The sequence below is a fragment of the Panicum hallii genome, chromosome 9, assembly GCF_002211085.1.
Source record: "Panicum hallii strain FIL2 chromosome 9, PHallii_v3.1, whole genome shotgun sequence".
Taxonomy (NCBI): domain Eukaryota; kingdom Viridiplantae; phylum Streptophyta; class Magnoliopsida; order Poales; family Poaceae; genus Panicum; species Panicum hallii.
In genome coordinates, this window is record NC_038050.1 from 344,331 (window position 1) to 361,439 (window position 17,109).

General features: G+C 44.9%; 4 protein-coding genes across 9 annotated transcripts; 3 read left to right on the top strand and 1 right to left on the bottom strand.

Moving 5' to 3' along the window:
- Positions 1-3,145: 3,145 nt before the first annotated feature.
- LOC112876119 lies at positions 3,146-3,830 on the top strand. Its single transcript, XM_025940168.1, has 2 exons — positions 3,146-3,359; positions 3,458-3,830. Exons 1-2 carry the CDS (start codon positions 3,193-3,195, stop codon positions 3,594-3,596), a joined length of 306 nt encoding a protein of 101 aa, XP_025795953.1. The 5' UTR covers positions 3,146-3,192; the 3' UTR covers positions 3,597-3,830.
- A 1,248-nt stretch (positions 3,831-5,078) lies between these two features.
- LOC112876118 (probable carbohydrate esterase At4g34215) lies at positions 5,079-5,852 on the bottom strand. The gene has a single exon (XM_025940167.1). It carries the CDS (start codon positions 5,850-5,852, stop codon positions 5,079-5,081), a length of 774 nt encoding a protein of 257 aa, XP_025795952.1.
- Positions 5,853-5,926: 74 nt separating this feature from the next.
- LOC112876117 (probable carbohydrate esterase At4g34215) lies at positions 5,927-8,667 on the top strand. 5 transcript variants are annotated; one of them, XM_025940162.1, is made up of 4 exons: positions 5,927-6,946; positions 7,360-7,374; positions 7,482-7,668; positions 8,275-8,667. In XM_025940162.1, exons 1-4 carry the CDS (start codon positions 6,359-6,361, stop codon positions 8,346-8,348), a joined length of 864 nt encoding a protein of 287 aa, XP_025795947.1. In that variant the 5' UTR covers positions 5,927-6,358; the 3' UTR covers positions 8,349-8,667. The 5 variants fall into 5 exon arrangements, with proteins under 5 accessions (XP_025795947.1, XP_025795949.1, XP_025795948.1 ...); XM_025940164.1 differs by having other exon boundaries at positions 8,403-8,667; XM_025940163.1 differs by lacking the exon at positions 7,360-7,374.
- Positions 8,668-10,418: 1,751 nt separating this feature from the next.
- LOC112875934 (PGR5-like protein 1A, chloroplastic) lies at positions 10,419-14,251 on the top strand. Of its 2 annotated transcripts, none has more exons than XM_025939944.1 (10): positions 10,419-10,860; positions 10,944-11,040; positions 11,171-11,271; positions 11,431-11,487; positions 11,606-11,682; positions 11,920-11,968; positions 12,089-12,199; positions 12,314-12,411; positions 12,737-12,820; positions 14,037-14,251. In XM_025939944.1, exons 1-9 carry the CDS (start codon positions 10,558-10,560, stop codon positions 12,801-12,803), a joined length of 960 nt encoding a protein of 319 aa, XP_025795729.1. In that variant the 5' UTR covers positions 10,419-10,557; the 3' UTR covers positions 12,804-12,820; positions 14,037-14,251. The 2 variants fall into 2 exon arrangements, with proteins under 2 accessions (XP_025795729.1, XP_025795728.1); XM_025939943.1 differs by having other exon boundaries at positions 10,421-10,860; positions 14,032-14,251.
- The last annotated feature ends 2,858 nt before the right edge of the window (positions 14,252-17,109 follow it).

Consider the following 17,109-nt stretch of genomic DNA (forward strand, 5'->3'; position numbering starts at 1 on the left):
AAATATCAGTAGCATGTGCTGTAGGCAAGCAAGAGGGTTTTTAAGCGATTACACCCTTATTTGTGATAAGAATACTATTTAAGCCTCAATTCCATATAGTTCCTGCATAATGCAAATTACATCTTTCACCTTTTGAAAAATCTACTCATGCGAAAAGGTTTCAGTTCACTATGGTTGTGAAAATGAAACAACTAACAATAGCTCACAAATATGGTATCTGCTCTTGGAGGTGCCTTCATGTTCTTGGAACTGTAGTAAGCAACTATCCTTTTAAAGCAAAGGAAAACCCCATCCCATCTGTGAGCTGCATGGTGGGAAAAAATTCTGCTTCTACAGGCTTAAGTAGACACATGGTGCGTACATATATATGATTTTGAACACATGTACAACGGCAGAGGGCTTAAGAACAACTATAATATGCAAGTACCCAATAACGGCATGAAACATATGAGAATGCTCCAGTTTAGTGTTGGAATATTTGGGCCCAATAGTGCAAAGGTCCACCATGTAAATCCAAATAATTCCAATAAGATCTCAAAGGCCCATTAGTGCAAAGTTGCATGGCAACAATTTAGTCCCACCTTGCTAGTGGAGGTAGAGGAAATCCAACTTAAATAGTTAGATGCTCTCCATACTCTTGCAAGTGTGGGTGAGAGGAAGAAGGAAGATCGCGCGCTCGCTCGCCTCACTGCTGCAATATTTTATCTTGAATCGCTTGATCAGCATGTTTAGATATGTTCGTTTTCTGTACGCACTTTTCATCATGGTCGATTAATTTAAAACTGAAACTCTTATTTCTTCCATCATTTAGACCACATATCACTCAACAAAAAATAAACCATATACCAAAGAATTACTTAATTAGGTATCACAATATTGTATCCTAACATAGAGTAGAAGCAGCAGTTGCTGATTAGATATAATATGAGATGAGAAAAACTCAGCATATACGCATGATGCTAAAGAATTCAGGTTTGCAGCCATCCTTACCAATTAGCTTGTTGTAGGAAGGATAGACAGTGAGCATCAGATCTGTTCACAACTTTCCTGGCTAATCGGGTGACTGAGTCCTACGATGCATAAATCTTTGGGCAATGCGGCATATTATGCCAAGAATTGGGAACCGTGAGCAGGGCCCTGCATGGTTGACGCAGGGGCAGGCAACCAGGCACTAAGCAATGGTTGATGGGGTCAGGGAAGGCCGTGCGCGGAGAAGTTACCATGACCGGAGACGGCGGTTATGCCAAGAGGAAGGATGCATGGCCTCGCCGGGAACGCAGTGTTAGGATCGGAGCCGGGAGCGTCGACTCGAGGACCCTGACGACGGCGCGGAAGGCAAGCGTGAGGAGGCGACGACCGCGTAGAGTCGACGCGACAGGCGGCGGACTGACGACGAGCGGCTTAATTACACGGCGCGACGCGAATGGCGAGAACAGCGCGCGAGAGGCTCCCGGAGGCCTCCAAAACTGGGCGTTTGTTGCTGACACAGCTTGCTTGGGATATATATGATTGTGCTGCTGTCACAGTTACTACTAAAGTTACTGTATATTGCAGAGACAGTAATATATACGTGCATCTTTTAGAGCTATATGTATACGTGTAGGCTGATCAAATACATGGTGGTTGTTCATACGTACGTCTTGACAGTAAAGTTCGTTGTATAATGTGACCCAGCTATATATGATCTAGTCGCATTTGCTACGAATACTGTATATAATAGGTAAAATAGACGACGACATTCTGGTCCTTCGACTTCACTCCGAGGGTCGATTCAACTTTTATTTTTAGATCAAAATTCATCCTTATACAGATGTGATACTCCATAATGCAATGAGACTAATGCGAAAAGTTCTCTTTGCCCTTGGTTATTTCCTCTCCTTCACAGTTTGCATGTTCAGCAGTGTTGCGGAAAGTTGATCAAACATGTGCATACTGTTCTTATACGATCTAGATTAAATTAAATACAAAATGACACTTCAACAAATACGAGACACAACAAGCCAAGAGAAACAACAGCGGATCTATTATGTCCCGTCATTGGTTAACTACAACAATACATTATAAATTTAGTATAAGAAGGAGCCAAGGTAAACATGACTTTTCACATCAGTCTCATATCAATAGAAAGAGCCGCATCAGCATGCAAGGGATAAGTTTGCAAAAAAATAAAAGTTGAAAGACTAGGTTGGCCAATCTAAAAATTAAAGAACCAATTTGACTCTTAGAACAAAGTTGAGAGATCAAGATAGCTATCTTACGTATATAATATTACTCGGATCGGAGTCCGTGGATCGATTTGGATGATGCAAGCCGAATCTCCTCTTGTATTGGAAAACCATGCAGGGAGGCTAATCATATCCGACGCTCCAGCTAGCTAGCAGGCATGCATTAAAGTGGTGGTTATATATATATTATTATGGATTATGTCATCGATACGATATATATAAATACGCATACCTACTTCATCGGTCTCAAATATTAGCCGTTTTGATTTTTCTAGACCCATAAGATTTACTATGCATCTACATAGATATATTATATATAAGTAAAGTCTATGAATCTAGAAAAAAGCCAAAACAACTAATAATTTAGGACAAAGGGAGTATATATATTTTTTAAACGTACACAAAATCCTAAATTGCTACTTATATAGGTTGCTGATTGCCATACACATCCAGCTAGTATTTTCATGAGTCAAAATTGACATTTCTTTTTGCAGAATGATTGCGGCTGTAGCGTCTTTGGTCAATGCCGCCCATGGATCGGAACAATAAGAGACAAAAAAAAAATACAAGGAGTTAATGAAGAAACCCTAATCCTACAGCTGTTGGAGTGTTATTAGTTTTCCTCCCTTGCGGGGCGCATGATCTGTTTTTAATAATAATAATTATATATATATATATTAGATTGTTAATGGAGTAGATTTGTAGATGCTAAATTCTTTTGCCTTGGAGTGATGCTTAATCCTCCATCAAAATGCCTTTCGTCCGTAGCTGCAGCCGTGGAGCTGCTTGCTGAATGCTAGAAACCAATGGGCCCGGTTTTCGTCTAGCCCACAGGCCCGGGCCGGTCGGCGGAAGACCAAAAACCAAGTTGCGCGGCCTGCTGCTGGCCCACCAGCACTCCTCATCTGCTCTGTCTCTGTCCCTTCTCCTCTCTGGCAGACGAGACGAAATCAGAAGGCAAAAAGGAATGGCTCAGGTCGGTACGGCAATGGATTCCGGCGCGGCGGCGGCGAGGGCGGCCGAGAAATTGTGCCGGAGGTGCAAGGGGAGCTACGATCCGTCGGCCAACACGCGCCTCTCCTGCAGGTTCCACCCCTCCTTGTTCGTCTGCCGCCGCCACGACGACCAGAAGAGGTAGGTAACCAACCAACCAACCCTATCCTGCTTGCTTGTGCTCTTGATGATTCCAATTTCCACCAAATCGAATGATTGAATGAATGAAAATCGATCAGGTACTACGAGCTCCGCGACGGCGACCCCCCCTACGCCGCCAAGTTCTACGACTGCTGCGGCGCCGAGGACCCCGACGCTCCCGGATGCACCACCGACTTCCACCGCTCCTACGACGACGCCCAAGCCCAAGATCAGTAACAACACCCTGCTCCTGCTCCTCTCCTTTGCCCTTCTTGCTTTCCCTCAGACCTCAGTCCCTGCTGTATCAGCAGAGACTGGCTAGCAGAGGATGAGGAACTGCTAGCTACTGCCATCAGACAGTCAGACTGTGTGTGTTATGTGTGTACAACAAATAAACTGAGCCTGCAAATTAGTAAAGCCGCCGTGCTTGCTGGTGCTTGACTCGAATCAATAATAATAATCATTCATCCATCCATGATTGCAGCGCACACAACACATAGGGGTTGTTTGGATGCAGGACTATCGGATATTTAGATGTCAATTAGAAAAATTAAATATGAGTTAACTATATAAAACTAATTGCATAAACGGAGATTAATTCACGAGATGAATCTATTAAGCCTAATTAATTTATCATTAGCACATGTTTACTACAGCCGTGCTATAACCAAACCATGGACTAATTAGGCATAATGGACTCGTATCGTGAACTAGCCTCGCCTCCATTTATGCAATGAGTTTTATAATTAGTCTATATTTAATATTTCTAATTGGTGCCCAAACATCTAATATGACGGGACTAAAATTTAGTTGGGAAAAACCAAACACCCCCCTGCGACTCTTGCTCGATGTGGTCGAACCACTTGTTTCCTCATGATTTCTGAATGAGCTTTAGCAGCGAGCACTACTAGGTACGGTACTAGCCAAGAAATGTTTCTGTACTAGTCACATGTGGTGTTGTCAAAGGAAAGGGGGCTTCTGTTTGCCTCTCTTTGGGGCTGTCGTGACATGGATAACGTTGCTAGCATTGGCAGTAGTCTCATGGGAATTACCTTTAATTAAGTTGTTCAGATGTTTTGCCAGCTGAAACTAACTAGCTCTTTTCCAAATTAATCAATGCAACCGGAAATCTAAGGCTTTCAGCTTATGGTCGATTTTGAAGTTTCGATCTTGAGAAACCCAAAAGTTAGATGATTCATAGAATCCAGAATTGAGAATCCATAATCAAAATCAGCTGGATTCTCGATTCTAGATTCCAAGGGTCATCTGACTTTTGAATTTTCCAAAATCGAGGATTCAAAATCGGTCATAGGCTGAAACAAACAAACGAAGCCTAAATCTGATGGAGCTATATATTCCAGCAAATTAAAGTTGAATGATGCATGTAAGCTAGGTGGTGGTCAGTGCTGAGAGCGATAGCCAACAAGACAAGGAAATTAGAGTAGAGCGCACAAGAGAATCATTATATTAGTGCAGCATCTTGATGCCAGCAATCAGCACATGAATGAATGAAGAGGAGGACGTACGTTGCCTGAAAAGTCGCTGCCCAGCTTCTTAATTTTGATTGAGGCAACCAACTGTAAGTATGCAGGAGTACAACATTACAGGAGTACTAGTACTATTATTTGTTTGAGCAATCACCGACCCAGCTGATATTCTGAGGTGAGCGAGGTGGCGTTGCTAACAATGGAACGAACACTCCCAGAATGATCCATGCAATCAGAGCGTGGCGAGGTAGGAGTTGGCTAGCATGGCGCCGAGCTTCACCTGAGCCGGGGTGGTGAGATGCGTGTAGTCGTTGGCCACGGGCAGGCCCTTGGCGTCGACGTACCTCACGTTGGGCACGTTGCTGACCACGCGCTTCTGCGCCTCCCTGACGAGGTCCATGAACTTGCCCTGCCCTGTCGCAAGCCCCACCTGGATGACGAGCAGGTCCGGCATGCCGAGGTCCCGGCGGACGTCGCGGACGAAGGCCTCCATGCGGGGCGCGTAGAGCTCGGCGTCGCGGCGGCTGATGGTGTCGGCCTCCCCCTGGTACCAGAGCAGCGCGGCGAGCCTGCCCTCCGAGGCGACCCTGGCGCGCTGGAGCATCCGGTGGTAGAGCTGTGTGCCCCGTGCCCAGTCGGCGATGGGCGTGGCGCCCTGCGCGCAGGGGACGAGGCCGACGACGGCGTGCGGCGGGAGGCGTCGCGAGCGCAGGACGGCGTGGGCGAAGGGCATCCCGGGGCCGACGCCGAGCGCGTTGTGGAGGTCGATGCCTCGGTGCAGCGGCTCGCGGGCCTCCTCCCACCGAAGCTCCGGAGAGAGGCGGAGGATGCGCGGCGAGGGCGCGCACTCGGGCGGGACCACGCCGTCCCAGCTGCCGCCGCTGGTGGCGCCACCGCGGCCGCCCATGTTGGACTGGCCCGCCAGGAGGAACACCAGCGTCCGGTTGCCGGCGGCGGCGCCGAGGTGGAGGAGCAGCAGCAGCAGCAGCAGGCGCGGCGCTGCCATTGGTTGCAGTGGCCAGACCAGATTCAGCAAGTGGTCGTCCTGGTTGGCCCGCGCCGGATCGGATGGGTGGCAGGAATGAAATGAAGGCACAGGCTCGCCGTGTGCAATAAATAAAATTAAATGGTGCATGGGATGGATCACGGATATGCATGCATGCATGCTTTTGTCCGCCATGGTCTGTGGGTGGGGTCAGGCACCCTAAAGCTGCTGCCCCCATTCGTTGCGTATCTCTAGACCTGACCCCGCACTGCTTTGCTTGCTGGAAATAAAAAGAAAAGAAGGCCGATTTACCGAAAGAAGGCCCATCAGCTAAACGGGCCGGCCTGGGCAACCAACAGCAGCTCTCAGGTTGCTTGGAGAAGCGAGCCGACCCGTCCAACCAGACGCGCCTGCCCTCCTTTTTCTTTATTACCAAGTGCGGCTGCTGAAGAAGAAGTGAAAGGAAAGCCCGAGGCATTCAAAACTCTCATCACCGAGCTTCCTTCCATTCCAGCCCAAAGCAAGCAATGCTGCTCCTCCTCGTCCTCCTCCTCGCCGCCTCCCCAGGCGTCGGCGTCCTCGCCGACGTGCCGCCTTCCAACAAGGTGGTCTTCATCCTGGCGGGCCAGTCCAACATGGCCGGCCGCGGCGGCGTCGTCGCCAACCGCTGGGACGGACGCGTCCCCGCCGACTGCGCCCCCTCCCCCGCCGTGCTCCGCCTCACTCCGGACCTCCGCTGGGAGCAGGCGCGCGAGCCGCTGCACCAAGGCATCGACGCCGCCAACCACGCCGTCGGGGTCGGCCCCGGGATGGCCTTCGCCAACGCGCTGCTCCGCTCCGGACGCGCGGGCGCGGCCGTCGTCGGGCTCGTGCCCTGCGCCGTCGGGGGCACGCGGATGGCAGAGTGGGCAAAGGGCACCGACCTCTACGCCGAGATGCTGCGACGGGCAAGGGTCGCCGTGGAGACGGGGGGACGGATCGGGGCGCTGCTCTGGTACCAGGGGGAGAGCGACACCGTCAGGTGGTCCGACGCCAACGAGTACGGACGCAGGATGGGAATGCTCGTCCGAGACATCCGAGCCGATCTAGGCATCCCGCACCTCCTCGTCATCCAGGTTAGTTTGCTGCTACTACTTTGCTTGCTAGCTACTGCTACTACTTTGCTTCGGCACCTCCTCTAGAGAATAGTACTAATATCCTAAGGAATGCCCAATGGTATCGTATTCCCCCGCCCACTACGCACCGCAAAGCAAACAGACATTCTTCAACCCAATTCCGCCTGCTCTTTGATTAACAATGCATCAAATGCATCATAGCACCGTGAGTACTAGACATGTTTGTCAAATTACAGGCCAATCTGGCTCTTTAATACGGCCGGCCATGCCTAAAATTGGTAGTGTGCTAGTACTACCTCTGTACTTGCTTTGCTTGCTAGCCAACAAATGCAGCAGCACAACATCTTGCACTCATCTGCTCTGGTCGTTGAAATTCTGAGTAAATGCTCACCATGTGCCGTCGGTAGGTACAGCCAGCCACTATCAAGGTTTACATGGACATCTCCAACATTTCTTCCCCACCATATCTACCAACCATGGTTTTCGCCAAAATGAAAATGGAAGAAAAAAAATTATTTGTCTTTCCACATTTCAGGTTGGATTAGCATCAGGCCTAGGACAGTACACTCAAGTCGTAAGGGAAGCTCAGAAGGGGATAAAACTCCGGAATGTCAGATTTGTCGATGCAATGGGGCTGCCATTGCAAGATGGCCACCTGCATCTTAGCACCCAAGCTCAAGTCCAGCTTGGAAATATGCTGGCTCAATCCTATTTGAATTATGGTACATCCCGACCCTAGTTCTCTCTCTCTGTACTTGTTTCTTGGTAAAATAAGATAGAAACCCCGGATTTCCCACCCAACTTTACTCAATTTTTCCTATTCGGATGGATGCTTCATTAAGAATACATTCTTATAATTATTGTATTAAGGTTCTATATCAGACATCCTCATAGTAAACTCCGTCCAATTCCTTGGTCATCAGAACCTTGCCTGAACCATCACCTATCTTCTTGTGTTGCTTTGGTGCTTGATAATGATATCATGATGGTAGTAATTATTGTGCACTGGAAAGCCACGAGGTAGCTCATCATGGAATGGGAAATGTATGGTTCAAGTTAAGTAGGCATGAGTGGCATCATTGTTAGTGGCTCCAGAAATAGGAAAATGCTGGTAAAATGATGTAAAACAGGACTACGAATTCAACCAATTGAATGATGATGAAATTTGATCCTCTGGTGCTATCCTCAATTCTTGGTAAACACTACTTGATAGGAGTTGATCTATCTGTGTCTTAGAGAAAACAATAACAAGTCTGTTACAATCTCTTGTATGATGAACAGGATTGAAACCGCATTTATTTCTCCTTTTTTTCTTCCTGGGGTGATAGGACATGCGCATCCTCAAGCCCCAAAACCATGGTGGCTGCAAATCATGCTACTCTGCTGCTTCGTTTTCCTTTGATGGGGAGCATGTACATCAATCAGCTCATGTGCCTGTTCCCCTTTTATCAAGCAGGTGAGGTACTTTACTTGGGTGAGGTGAAAAAGAAACCCAAATGACTTTCTGCACATAGTTTATACCAACAGAGGCATCCGATGCCGCTACAAGACTCATTCCTATCAGGTGCAGAACAGATACGAGAACGAGATACACAAACCATATACCATACTAGTACCTTGAAAAGGATGAGAGGGCAGAACGTTGTTAAACTGTTTAACTGCTGGAATTTTGTTATTGGTTCCAATGTTTAAAGGCTTGAAATAAGATTTTGTTGTACGCCTTCTTCGATCAGCTAGCTGCCGACTCCTCCCCGATGCTGCGCCGCTTCCGAGACATGCTGAAGTTCCCCCTGTCACGGTTCGGCCCATGAATTTGCCTGCTTTGCCAAGCCCACTTCCCACAGCGCCGAGACAGTCACTGCTAGTCTTCCCTGAGGTCTAAGCTCCAGCTCACTGAACAATTAAGAGTGCAGGTGTCTCCCAGTGTTACTAGTCGACTCTGAAAGTATTGCAACTACACTACTCTTACGAGCATAAATCCAGTGAAACCTTAACAATAAGAAAAACAAAGAATGTAACCTTGTGTCAACACTAACTCCAAGTGGAACCACCAGCCTGTCAGTAACCATTGAATTGACAGTAACCTAATTGGACATAGAAAAGTCAATTCACAAAATCAGCAAGCAAATATGATCCTACATGTTGGCAAAAAGAAATAGCAGTAAGGCTTCCCCCCACAGCCTTGAGGGTGTGCTGTGCCTCTGCAAGGAGAGCCACCACAACGGCAGGGGATCTCTTCAGAAAGTTGCAATATAGTTCGTACGACCGTAAATGCCTGAAGATCCTTGAGCTGAAAATATATAGCTAGGCTGGTGTAACAATCTAATACCACTCGGTTAAGCTGATAACAAAGTAGCCCATTTGGTAGGCAACGAAGCAAAAAGGGAATCGACGGCAAGGGATCTCCACCCCACCGAAAATCAATGTCCATGATGATTTGGCCTGCCTGAAGATTCTGAATCCGAATGCCTTCCTTGAAAACAAACGGTAACTCTGAGTGAGATCTTTGAACTACAGCAATTTCAGTGCTGCATTGCAAAGCAGAGTGCTAAACAGCATTCAGCATATCGGCAACGCACAAAGATATTTTAGTCCATTCAACTTAAGAGCTCATCTGAATTTTGAGCACAAACTTGCCATCCATAATAAGTTAAAGAATGATGCATCTTGGTCAGTGTTCATGCATGTAACAAATGCACTTAGTTGTGCATTGCTTATCCCCTACATGCAGATGAGCATGATGAGAGAGATTAGACAGGCAAGGGGTGCTGAAATTACAAACAGCTAGCTTTTTTTTTTTTGAAAAATCAATTACAAGCAGCTAGTGGCGACCTTGGCGACGCGCTTGGTGGCTCGGCGGCGCACCGTCCTGCTCCAGGCGGCCATGAGCGGCACGCCCAGCAGCAGCCCCGCCACCATCCCGGCGATGAGCCCCATGGATCTATCAATTCCTATTCCTACCGCATGGACGATGAAGGGAGGCGATCCCAAGGCGATCGAGGAGTTGCCGGTGCCGGGTAATAACTAGTAGGATGCAAGTAAACAGACGGACAATGCAATGAGATGCAGTGTCGTCGACCGGAGTATCAAATAATGCTAGCTTTTCTACGAGGAACGGGGAGGGGTGGAAGTTTTTGACTTGTCGTCGTCCGTCCAAAAGAAAAATAAAAACAAAAACTGAGAAGCAGGCCGAAATGATGCCCCGACTTGACATGGGCTTTGAGAAGGCCCGGTCCGTCCTCTACTCCTCTCTGTATTCAGGATTTTTATTATGATTTGGAGGATGGGCATGCAGCAGCAGTGAAACGAAAACAAATTTGTCTCCATGTATTCAGGATTGCAGAATCTGTTATGAAAACTTTCTTCTACCAGAAAAAAAATGAGAAAAGAAAACAAGGCTCTCATCAGCTCAGGAATTTCTAACAAAACAAGAGGCACTAGCCAAGCGTCGAGAAATCTGAGGAACGGGGAAGGCCGGCCGGTTTCCTCCCTCCTCCACACATCCCGATTCCCATATCTCGCTCCCTGCCCTCCCGCCGCCGCGCCTCCACACACCACAGCCTCTTCTCCGCTACCTGCTCGTGCTGGTGCTGCGTTGCCTGCCCGCCTCCATGGCGGCGTCCGAGGTGGTCTGGCTATCTCCGGCGTCCCGCCTCCCCTCCCTCGCCAACGCACCACCTCGCTTTCGCGGCAAGCCTAAGCCATCATCCGCCTCCGTGCTCTCCCGCCCTGCAGCCCTGCCCGTGCTGCTCCGCAGGGTGACCGTCCGCCGCCGTCTTGGCGCCACCGAGCAGCAAGGCCAGGTTCAGGAGGACGAGGTGGTCGACAGCAACGTCCTCCCCTACTGCAGCATCGACAAGAAGCAGAAGAAGACGCTGGGAGAGATGGAGCAGGAGTTCCTACAGGCTCTCCAGGCATGCCATGCATGCATTTTGCCTTAGCTTCAATTCCTGGTTTGATTCGTTAACTTATATATTCGCTTGGTTGGAGCACGCAGTCCTTCTACTACGACCAGAAGGCCATCATGTCCAACGAGGAGTTCGACAACCTCAAGGAGGAGCTCATGTGGGAAGGAAGCAGTGTCGTCATGCTAAGTACCTACGTTTTTGTTTGTTTGTTTTGTTTTGTTGGGCTCCATCATAGTAAATCGTACTTCTGCTTAGTTGGTTTATGCAGAAATTAAATGCTAACTATTTTGTTGCCGGATCCAAATAACATATATAGGTCCCGATGAGCAAAGGCTTTTGGAGGCTTCCATGGCCTATGCGGCTGGCAATCCCATCATGTCTGATGCTGAATTTGACGAGTTGAAACTCAGACTGAAGGTTAGTTCGCCTCTGCTTCCTGCTTCCATTCTACGCATGCAGCTGAGAGTTCATCAAGGCTATGCTCTGCCCACAAGGAAATAATTAACGATACCTTTTTCTTAAGAAAAAAAAGAAACTGAAATTCCTTTTCTGTCTGGTTACCGTACCATTGGCTAGAAAGACGGGAGTGACATTGTGACGGAAGGTCCCAGGTGCAGTCTAAGGAGTCGTAAGGTAGTCCGTCCGTTCATCTATCTGTATTCATTCGGATTTTAATTTATTCAGATATGGTTAATCTGAGTCTCTGATGAGGATTATGTATTCTGACGACCATGCAATGCATCATGTGCAGGTGTACAGTGACTTGTCTGTTGACTACTTAAAGATGTTCCTGCTAAATGTTCCAGCCACCGTAGTTGCTCTGGGACTGTGAGTAGTCCATCCTCCTCAGTTTTGGATCCTTTCTTTATTTTACTCAAGTTTTGTTCTTTATTTAGTACTGTATATATTCGTTCTGGCTGTTCAAGCAAGTTGGTTCATATATATTTTACTGCTTGTTTGTAAGCTGCAGGGTTAGATGTGTTTAATTTGTTCACCCCCTCAGCTCTAATGAGTACTCGATCCTAGTATCTAATAACAATGGTTTCCACACATACGTTGATTTAGGTTCTTCTTCATTGATGAGTTGACTGGCTTTGAGATCAATGTGTTCCAGGTCAGTACACATGATCAATTTATTTCTTATCTAGAGCTGATCCCTTGCTAACCGGTATAACGAAATATATGTGTATGTTAACTTTGCATTCGATCTTGTTGGATATGATGGTGCATGCAGCTGCCAGAGCCTTTTGGTTTCATTTTCACATGGTTTGCTGCTTTGCCACTAATATTGTTCTTAGCACAATCGTTGACTAAAGCCATAGTCCAGGACTTTCTAATCCTCAAGGTACATGTATATGCAGTGTGTAGTTTTCCTTCCCTTGAAGTAGTCTATAGTCGAGGGAAAATAATTAAAACTGATGAATTCTCGTTCTGGACATGATATGATGTATATATGTAGGGGCCATGCCCAAATTGTGGCACTGAAAATCTTTCCTTCTTCGGGACAATACTGTCGGTCTCAAGTGGCGGTACAACAAACAACGTGAAATGTGCAAAGTACGCATGCCCGGCCGGCCTTATTGTTTTATTATTCGATATATAGCTTTATATATATATATATATCCACGTGCTATTCTACATCTTAAGTGTAGCTGCACCCAACTAATTACTGAACAATCTTAAGTGTAACAACTGCTGCACAAGGTTACTGAACATTATTTTACTGAACGTGATTCAATAATTCGGCAACTTGGTTCAGTAATTTGACTGCTGGGTGTAAAATAAACGCTACACCTATGGTGTAGAATAGTATTACCGTATATGTATATATAAGGAATATATATAACTAATTAATGTATGTATACCGTACCCGTTTTTCCAGTTGCAGTTCCGAGTTGGTATATGACTCAAAATCCCGGCTCATCACACCTGCAGAAGCGTCAAATTAAAGCATAATAAAGCCAAGGTACGTACGTACGAATTGCTCTGCCACCGTACCACTCTGTCGTCTCAACTTTGTAAAATTAGCATGTTCAAGATACATAGATATTGAGTACATGTATTTTGGGAGATATGATCATCCGATCTGTCCTAACTATTGTTGCCGTAAAAAATCGCTCTGCCGATGATGATCCTCGCACGCAACATTCTGGTCTGAGAGTGCCAGTCAGTTTGATCATGCCACTGACAAGATATACAATCCGATCAACTAGATATACAACCTGATCAACTGGTAAATCTATATTGGCTATATGTTAGCTGACAGCCGATAGCTTGGTGTAAAATCAGCTAAGTAAATTTTGGTAATAAAATAAGGAATAAAAACAACTTTGCTGCAATCGGCTAAAACCAATTTGGATATAATCTTCATAAGCAGATACAACACTTGAACAATATCCAGATAACTGATCAGCTAACCCTCCGATGAAACATTAGTATGAACCTATTGGCTTCAATAAGATTTCGATTATCAAACGCAATCTAGGAGATCGGATCTAACCGAGACAGTACGAGATTGTGCTTGATAATCTCATCTTAATGAGATGGTAAATCTGTCTAATGTGATGGATATAATAGATCTATCTAAAATAGCATCGTGATTAGCGATATATCGGCTAAGGCAGAATATTGGACCTAACCAAGAAAGTTCCAACTAAACTGATAAGTTCCTAAGCACAATGTAACTAAAGATAGAACTAAAATATCAGGTAGGCGACTGTACCAACCGAACCAGAGCAATCCAAAAGATCAAAAGGATGCAGTCTTGAACAACACCAATATATCGCTAGGGCCAGCGGAACTTAGGGCTTACCCCTTCGGCGGAGATTGAAGCGATGCAGCCCCGCGTCAGGTGTCAAGTTCCGCCGGTGATAGAAAATTCTCAAAAAAGAGGGTGGCGATGCGCCGAAAGTTGTGTTGTAATGATCGAGAGATATTTGATACAATAGCCGGGGCTTATATTTATATCCTAAGCTGATACAAAACCCTAAAAGAATACAACTTGCCTAGCAAGAAAAATCTAAACTAAATGGAAGTATTAAGATACATGAACTCCCTTTTGTAGGATCCTTGCTAATAAAACTTCCTCGTCGGCTTCTTTCCATATACTTCTTTGACCATGAAATTACCAAATTTTAGTGGCGACAACTATACTGTGCGTTTGTTTTTGGTTGCTAGGAAAGGATCGGAGGAGCTCCAGCATGCATTTTGGATTCTGTGGAACAAGCAGGCAGATTATATAATGTAATGCATGCGTGGTGTGGATGATGATGAGCTATAGACCTGTAGTGTGTGTGTGTGTGTATGTATGTATGTATGTATGTATCGAAGAGCTTAGATCGGTATATATAGCTGACGATTGTACAGTGACTGTTATCGTCTCAAGTCTTGACCACTACGTACGTATGCTATGCTATGCTATGCAATCGTCTCGGAAAATAGAGCAAAGTCTCAACTTTTGATTATTAGAAGGGGATATTCAGGTTGGGCTCCTTTGACCTCACACGCACCAGGCCCATGCCGCCCATCTGCTGGGCCGACAAAACTAGTTATTAAGCCCATGCATGCATGCCTTAATTACTTGACAAGGTCTGTCTTGTTTTTCGGGAGAGAAAAAAATTCACTCACGCATGCCGCGTGCAAGCATCAAGATGATCGTCGGTGCATGCATGATCTCGATCGATCAGGTTCGATCGAATGCATGCATCCAGATCAATAGTACTCCTACGCACAACTGCACATGCCTTCTGGCGTGGTTACCGCGCGCCGGGCATCACGCACGCATGCACGCATTGAGCGATCGAGAGATGGGTAGGTAGGTAGCTTATAAGTAGCCTCTCAATCACAGGCAATAGATTTTATTTTGCATCACACCTTCATATATATATTTAATTGGTATTTTTATCTCTTCCATCATATATGAATATATGGCGACACACATCATGGGTAGTATTTTTATACAAATAATAACATAAATAATATATTAATAATGATAGAAATAGTAATTTATAATTTTATATTAGTGCACAACAATATTTTATTATAATTATATAATTTAGATTCAAATTTAGGGATTATTTTAACTTTTAATAATAATATAATTGGATAATTTATATGCAAATTTAAGGGGTTATATGCATTATTTTTATAATAGCATATGTGGGTAATTTACAAGAACATTAGAATCGGAGGGTTACTTTAATGGCTGAAGTGGGTAATTTGTTAGGAAAGATAACAGATCCAATAACTGTTCTGATTTTTTTTGAGAATTTCTCTAAAAGAATAATAGAGTGTCCACCTAGATGACTTCACGTCCATTAGTAATAGTAAGCCCTAGTAGCGAATCAAAGATGATGGCCAATCTAATTGTCCTGCATGTATGTATATTCTTGGCTTTGTTCTGATCTCATCTATGTCCTTGCAGATAAAATTTCCTCTTGGGATATGGCTTTGTGCACTAGATTGAAATCGATTTGCTAGTCCCGTTCTATTTTTGTCCCAGCAGAGACCATATTGTCTTGATTTTATTGCCATTTTAGATAACTTAGGCAGTGTGATTAATCATTGCTTTGTTAAATCTGTAGGCCAATATATTCTCATTGTGAATCAGTGGCAGTACAATAATTGCTTCCTGATTTTATCCTTGCTGTATTGTTGGTTGTGTGCAAAGGTATGTTTCTTTTCCCCCTGCCTGCAGTGCATGGTCATACCATTCGATTCTCCTGCATATATCTGGAGGGAGACCTGTTCTGATTAGGATTAATCCATATATATAGGGCAGACTAATTACATTAAATTAAATGGGAGCAGCCATGCACACCACACACACAGAGCAGCATGTATGCATGGTAATCCATATAAATTATATGAAATATGATTAGTGTGCAATTAATTTAATGATCTCGATCCATCGTCTGGAGTATAAACATAAACATAAACATATGCGTGCTAGCTTATTAGCATGATCAACAAACAGATATATACTACACACCCAGTCTAATTAATTATATTAATCTTGATCGTGTAGCAGCTACGTACGTACGCAGGAGTAGCTTCTAGTATTGCCAGACGAACTGATCGGGATCCAAGAAGCACCAACGGAGCATGCATGCATGGCGACAAACAAACAGACAGCACAGACAAGCCAAAGAAAAATAAAAATAAACTCGCAACAGGCTAGGAAAAAAGTTAAAGCACATTGGCGTTATGTGGCGTCGTCACAGTACTTGCTGGATTTGGCATGCACCCAAAGGACGGGCCGACCGTCATGCTAGCTAGCTTCATGGAGTTTTTTTTTTTAAATAAAAAAGAGAGCTTCATGGAGTTTTTTAATTGCAGGATTGTTTGTCGTCGTGTGACAGCAAGTGCTTTGGAATTGAGTACTGGGGAATGATAGATAGGTCTGAATCGCAAGGATAAATTAGAAGAAAATGAATAATGCGGTGACTTCTTTTTAATTTTAATATAGAGTAATTACGGATCAAATTATGTTCAATAAAGGAAATGAACACCAACCGGGACATGCATGCTTGCTTTAATTTGGTGGAGTAGATCTACAGACGAAAATGGAGGAGAAGAGGTATCCATCCATGCATGCAGCGAGATGAGACATATAGCAAGGTACGGTAGGCACCGATCGATCAAAAGGAAGGAGGCGGCAGGTCTAAAAATGAACCAAGCCAATCATATCGAGGCCGGGCACGTCGCGCGTACGTGCAATTAATGTTGGTTCAGTTTCATCAGCGCAGTGCATGCATGTGACTCGTCGACGTACGATTAATTCACTTTAATATTCTTTTAAGAAATAAAATTTTCCCACCTCTGTTACCACCAAGTTCTTGTAGAATATTCAGCTTCAAAGTTGATCACGCAAACTGTTACGATGATCAATATATATATGATAAGTTTTATCTACACTCGCTTATAGCTACTTTCACTGTCAGTATACCATCATGCGTATGTTCACGTATTTAGAGTATGTTCATATACTAATTCTAAGATACTTCAAAGGTATATGTATGAAAAATTTCAAAAGCATCCCTATTTTTTAAATATATCATGATTATATATTAGTACTGGTATATAAAAATAAGTATGTTCAAATACTCCATATATGGTTACACGTATCATCACAGAGTATGATCACGTACATACCTTTCGTTAGGTCAGCTACGCCCTACGTCATGAGATACACGTGTAAAAGTAGCTATAAGCGCGTAAAGAATGGATTTTTTTGGACGAAGATATCGAGAATAT

Coding starts and splice junctions, on each gene's coding strand:
- LOC112876117 (XM_025940162.1), top strand. CDS start 6,359: ATGCTGCTCCTCCTCGTCCTCCTCCTCGCCGCCTCCCCAGGCGTCGGC. Junction 7,669..8,274: donor TCAATCCTATTTGAATTATG/GTACATCCCGAC, acceptor CTGGGGTGATAG/GACATGCGCATCCTCAAGCC.
- LOC112876118 (XM_025940167.1), bottom strand. CDS start 5,852: ATGGCAGCGCCGCGCCTGCTGCTGCTGCTGCTGCTCCTCCACCTCGGC.
- LOC112876119 (XM_025940168.1), top strand. CDS start 3,193: ATGGCTCAGGTCGGTACGGCAATGGATTCCGGCGCGGCGGCGGCGAGG. Junction 3,360..3,457: donor CGCCACGACGACCAGAAGAG/GTAGGTAACCAA, acceptor AAAATCGATCAG/GTACTACGAGCTCCGCGACG.
- LOC112875934 (XM_025939944.1), top strand. CDS start 10,558: ATGGCGGCGTCCGAGGTGGTCTGGCTATCTCCGGCGTCCCGCCTCCCC. Junction 11,272..11,430: donor AGTTGAAACTCAGACTGAAG/GTTAGTTCGCCT, acceptor ACCATTGGCTAG/AAAGACGGGAGTGACATTGT. Junction 12,412..12,736: donor AACAACGTGAAATGTGCAAA/GTACGCATGCCC, acceptor CCGTTTTTCCAG/TTGCAGTTCCGAGTTGGTAT.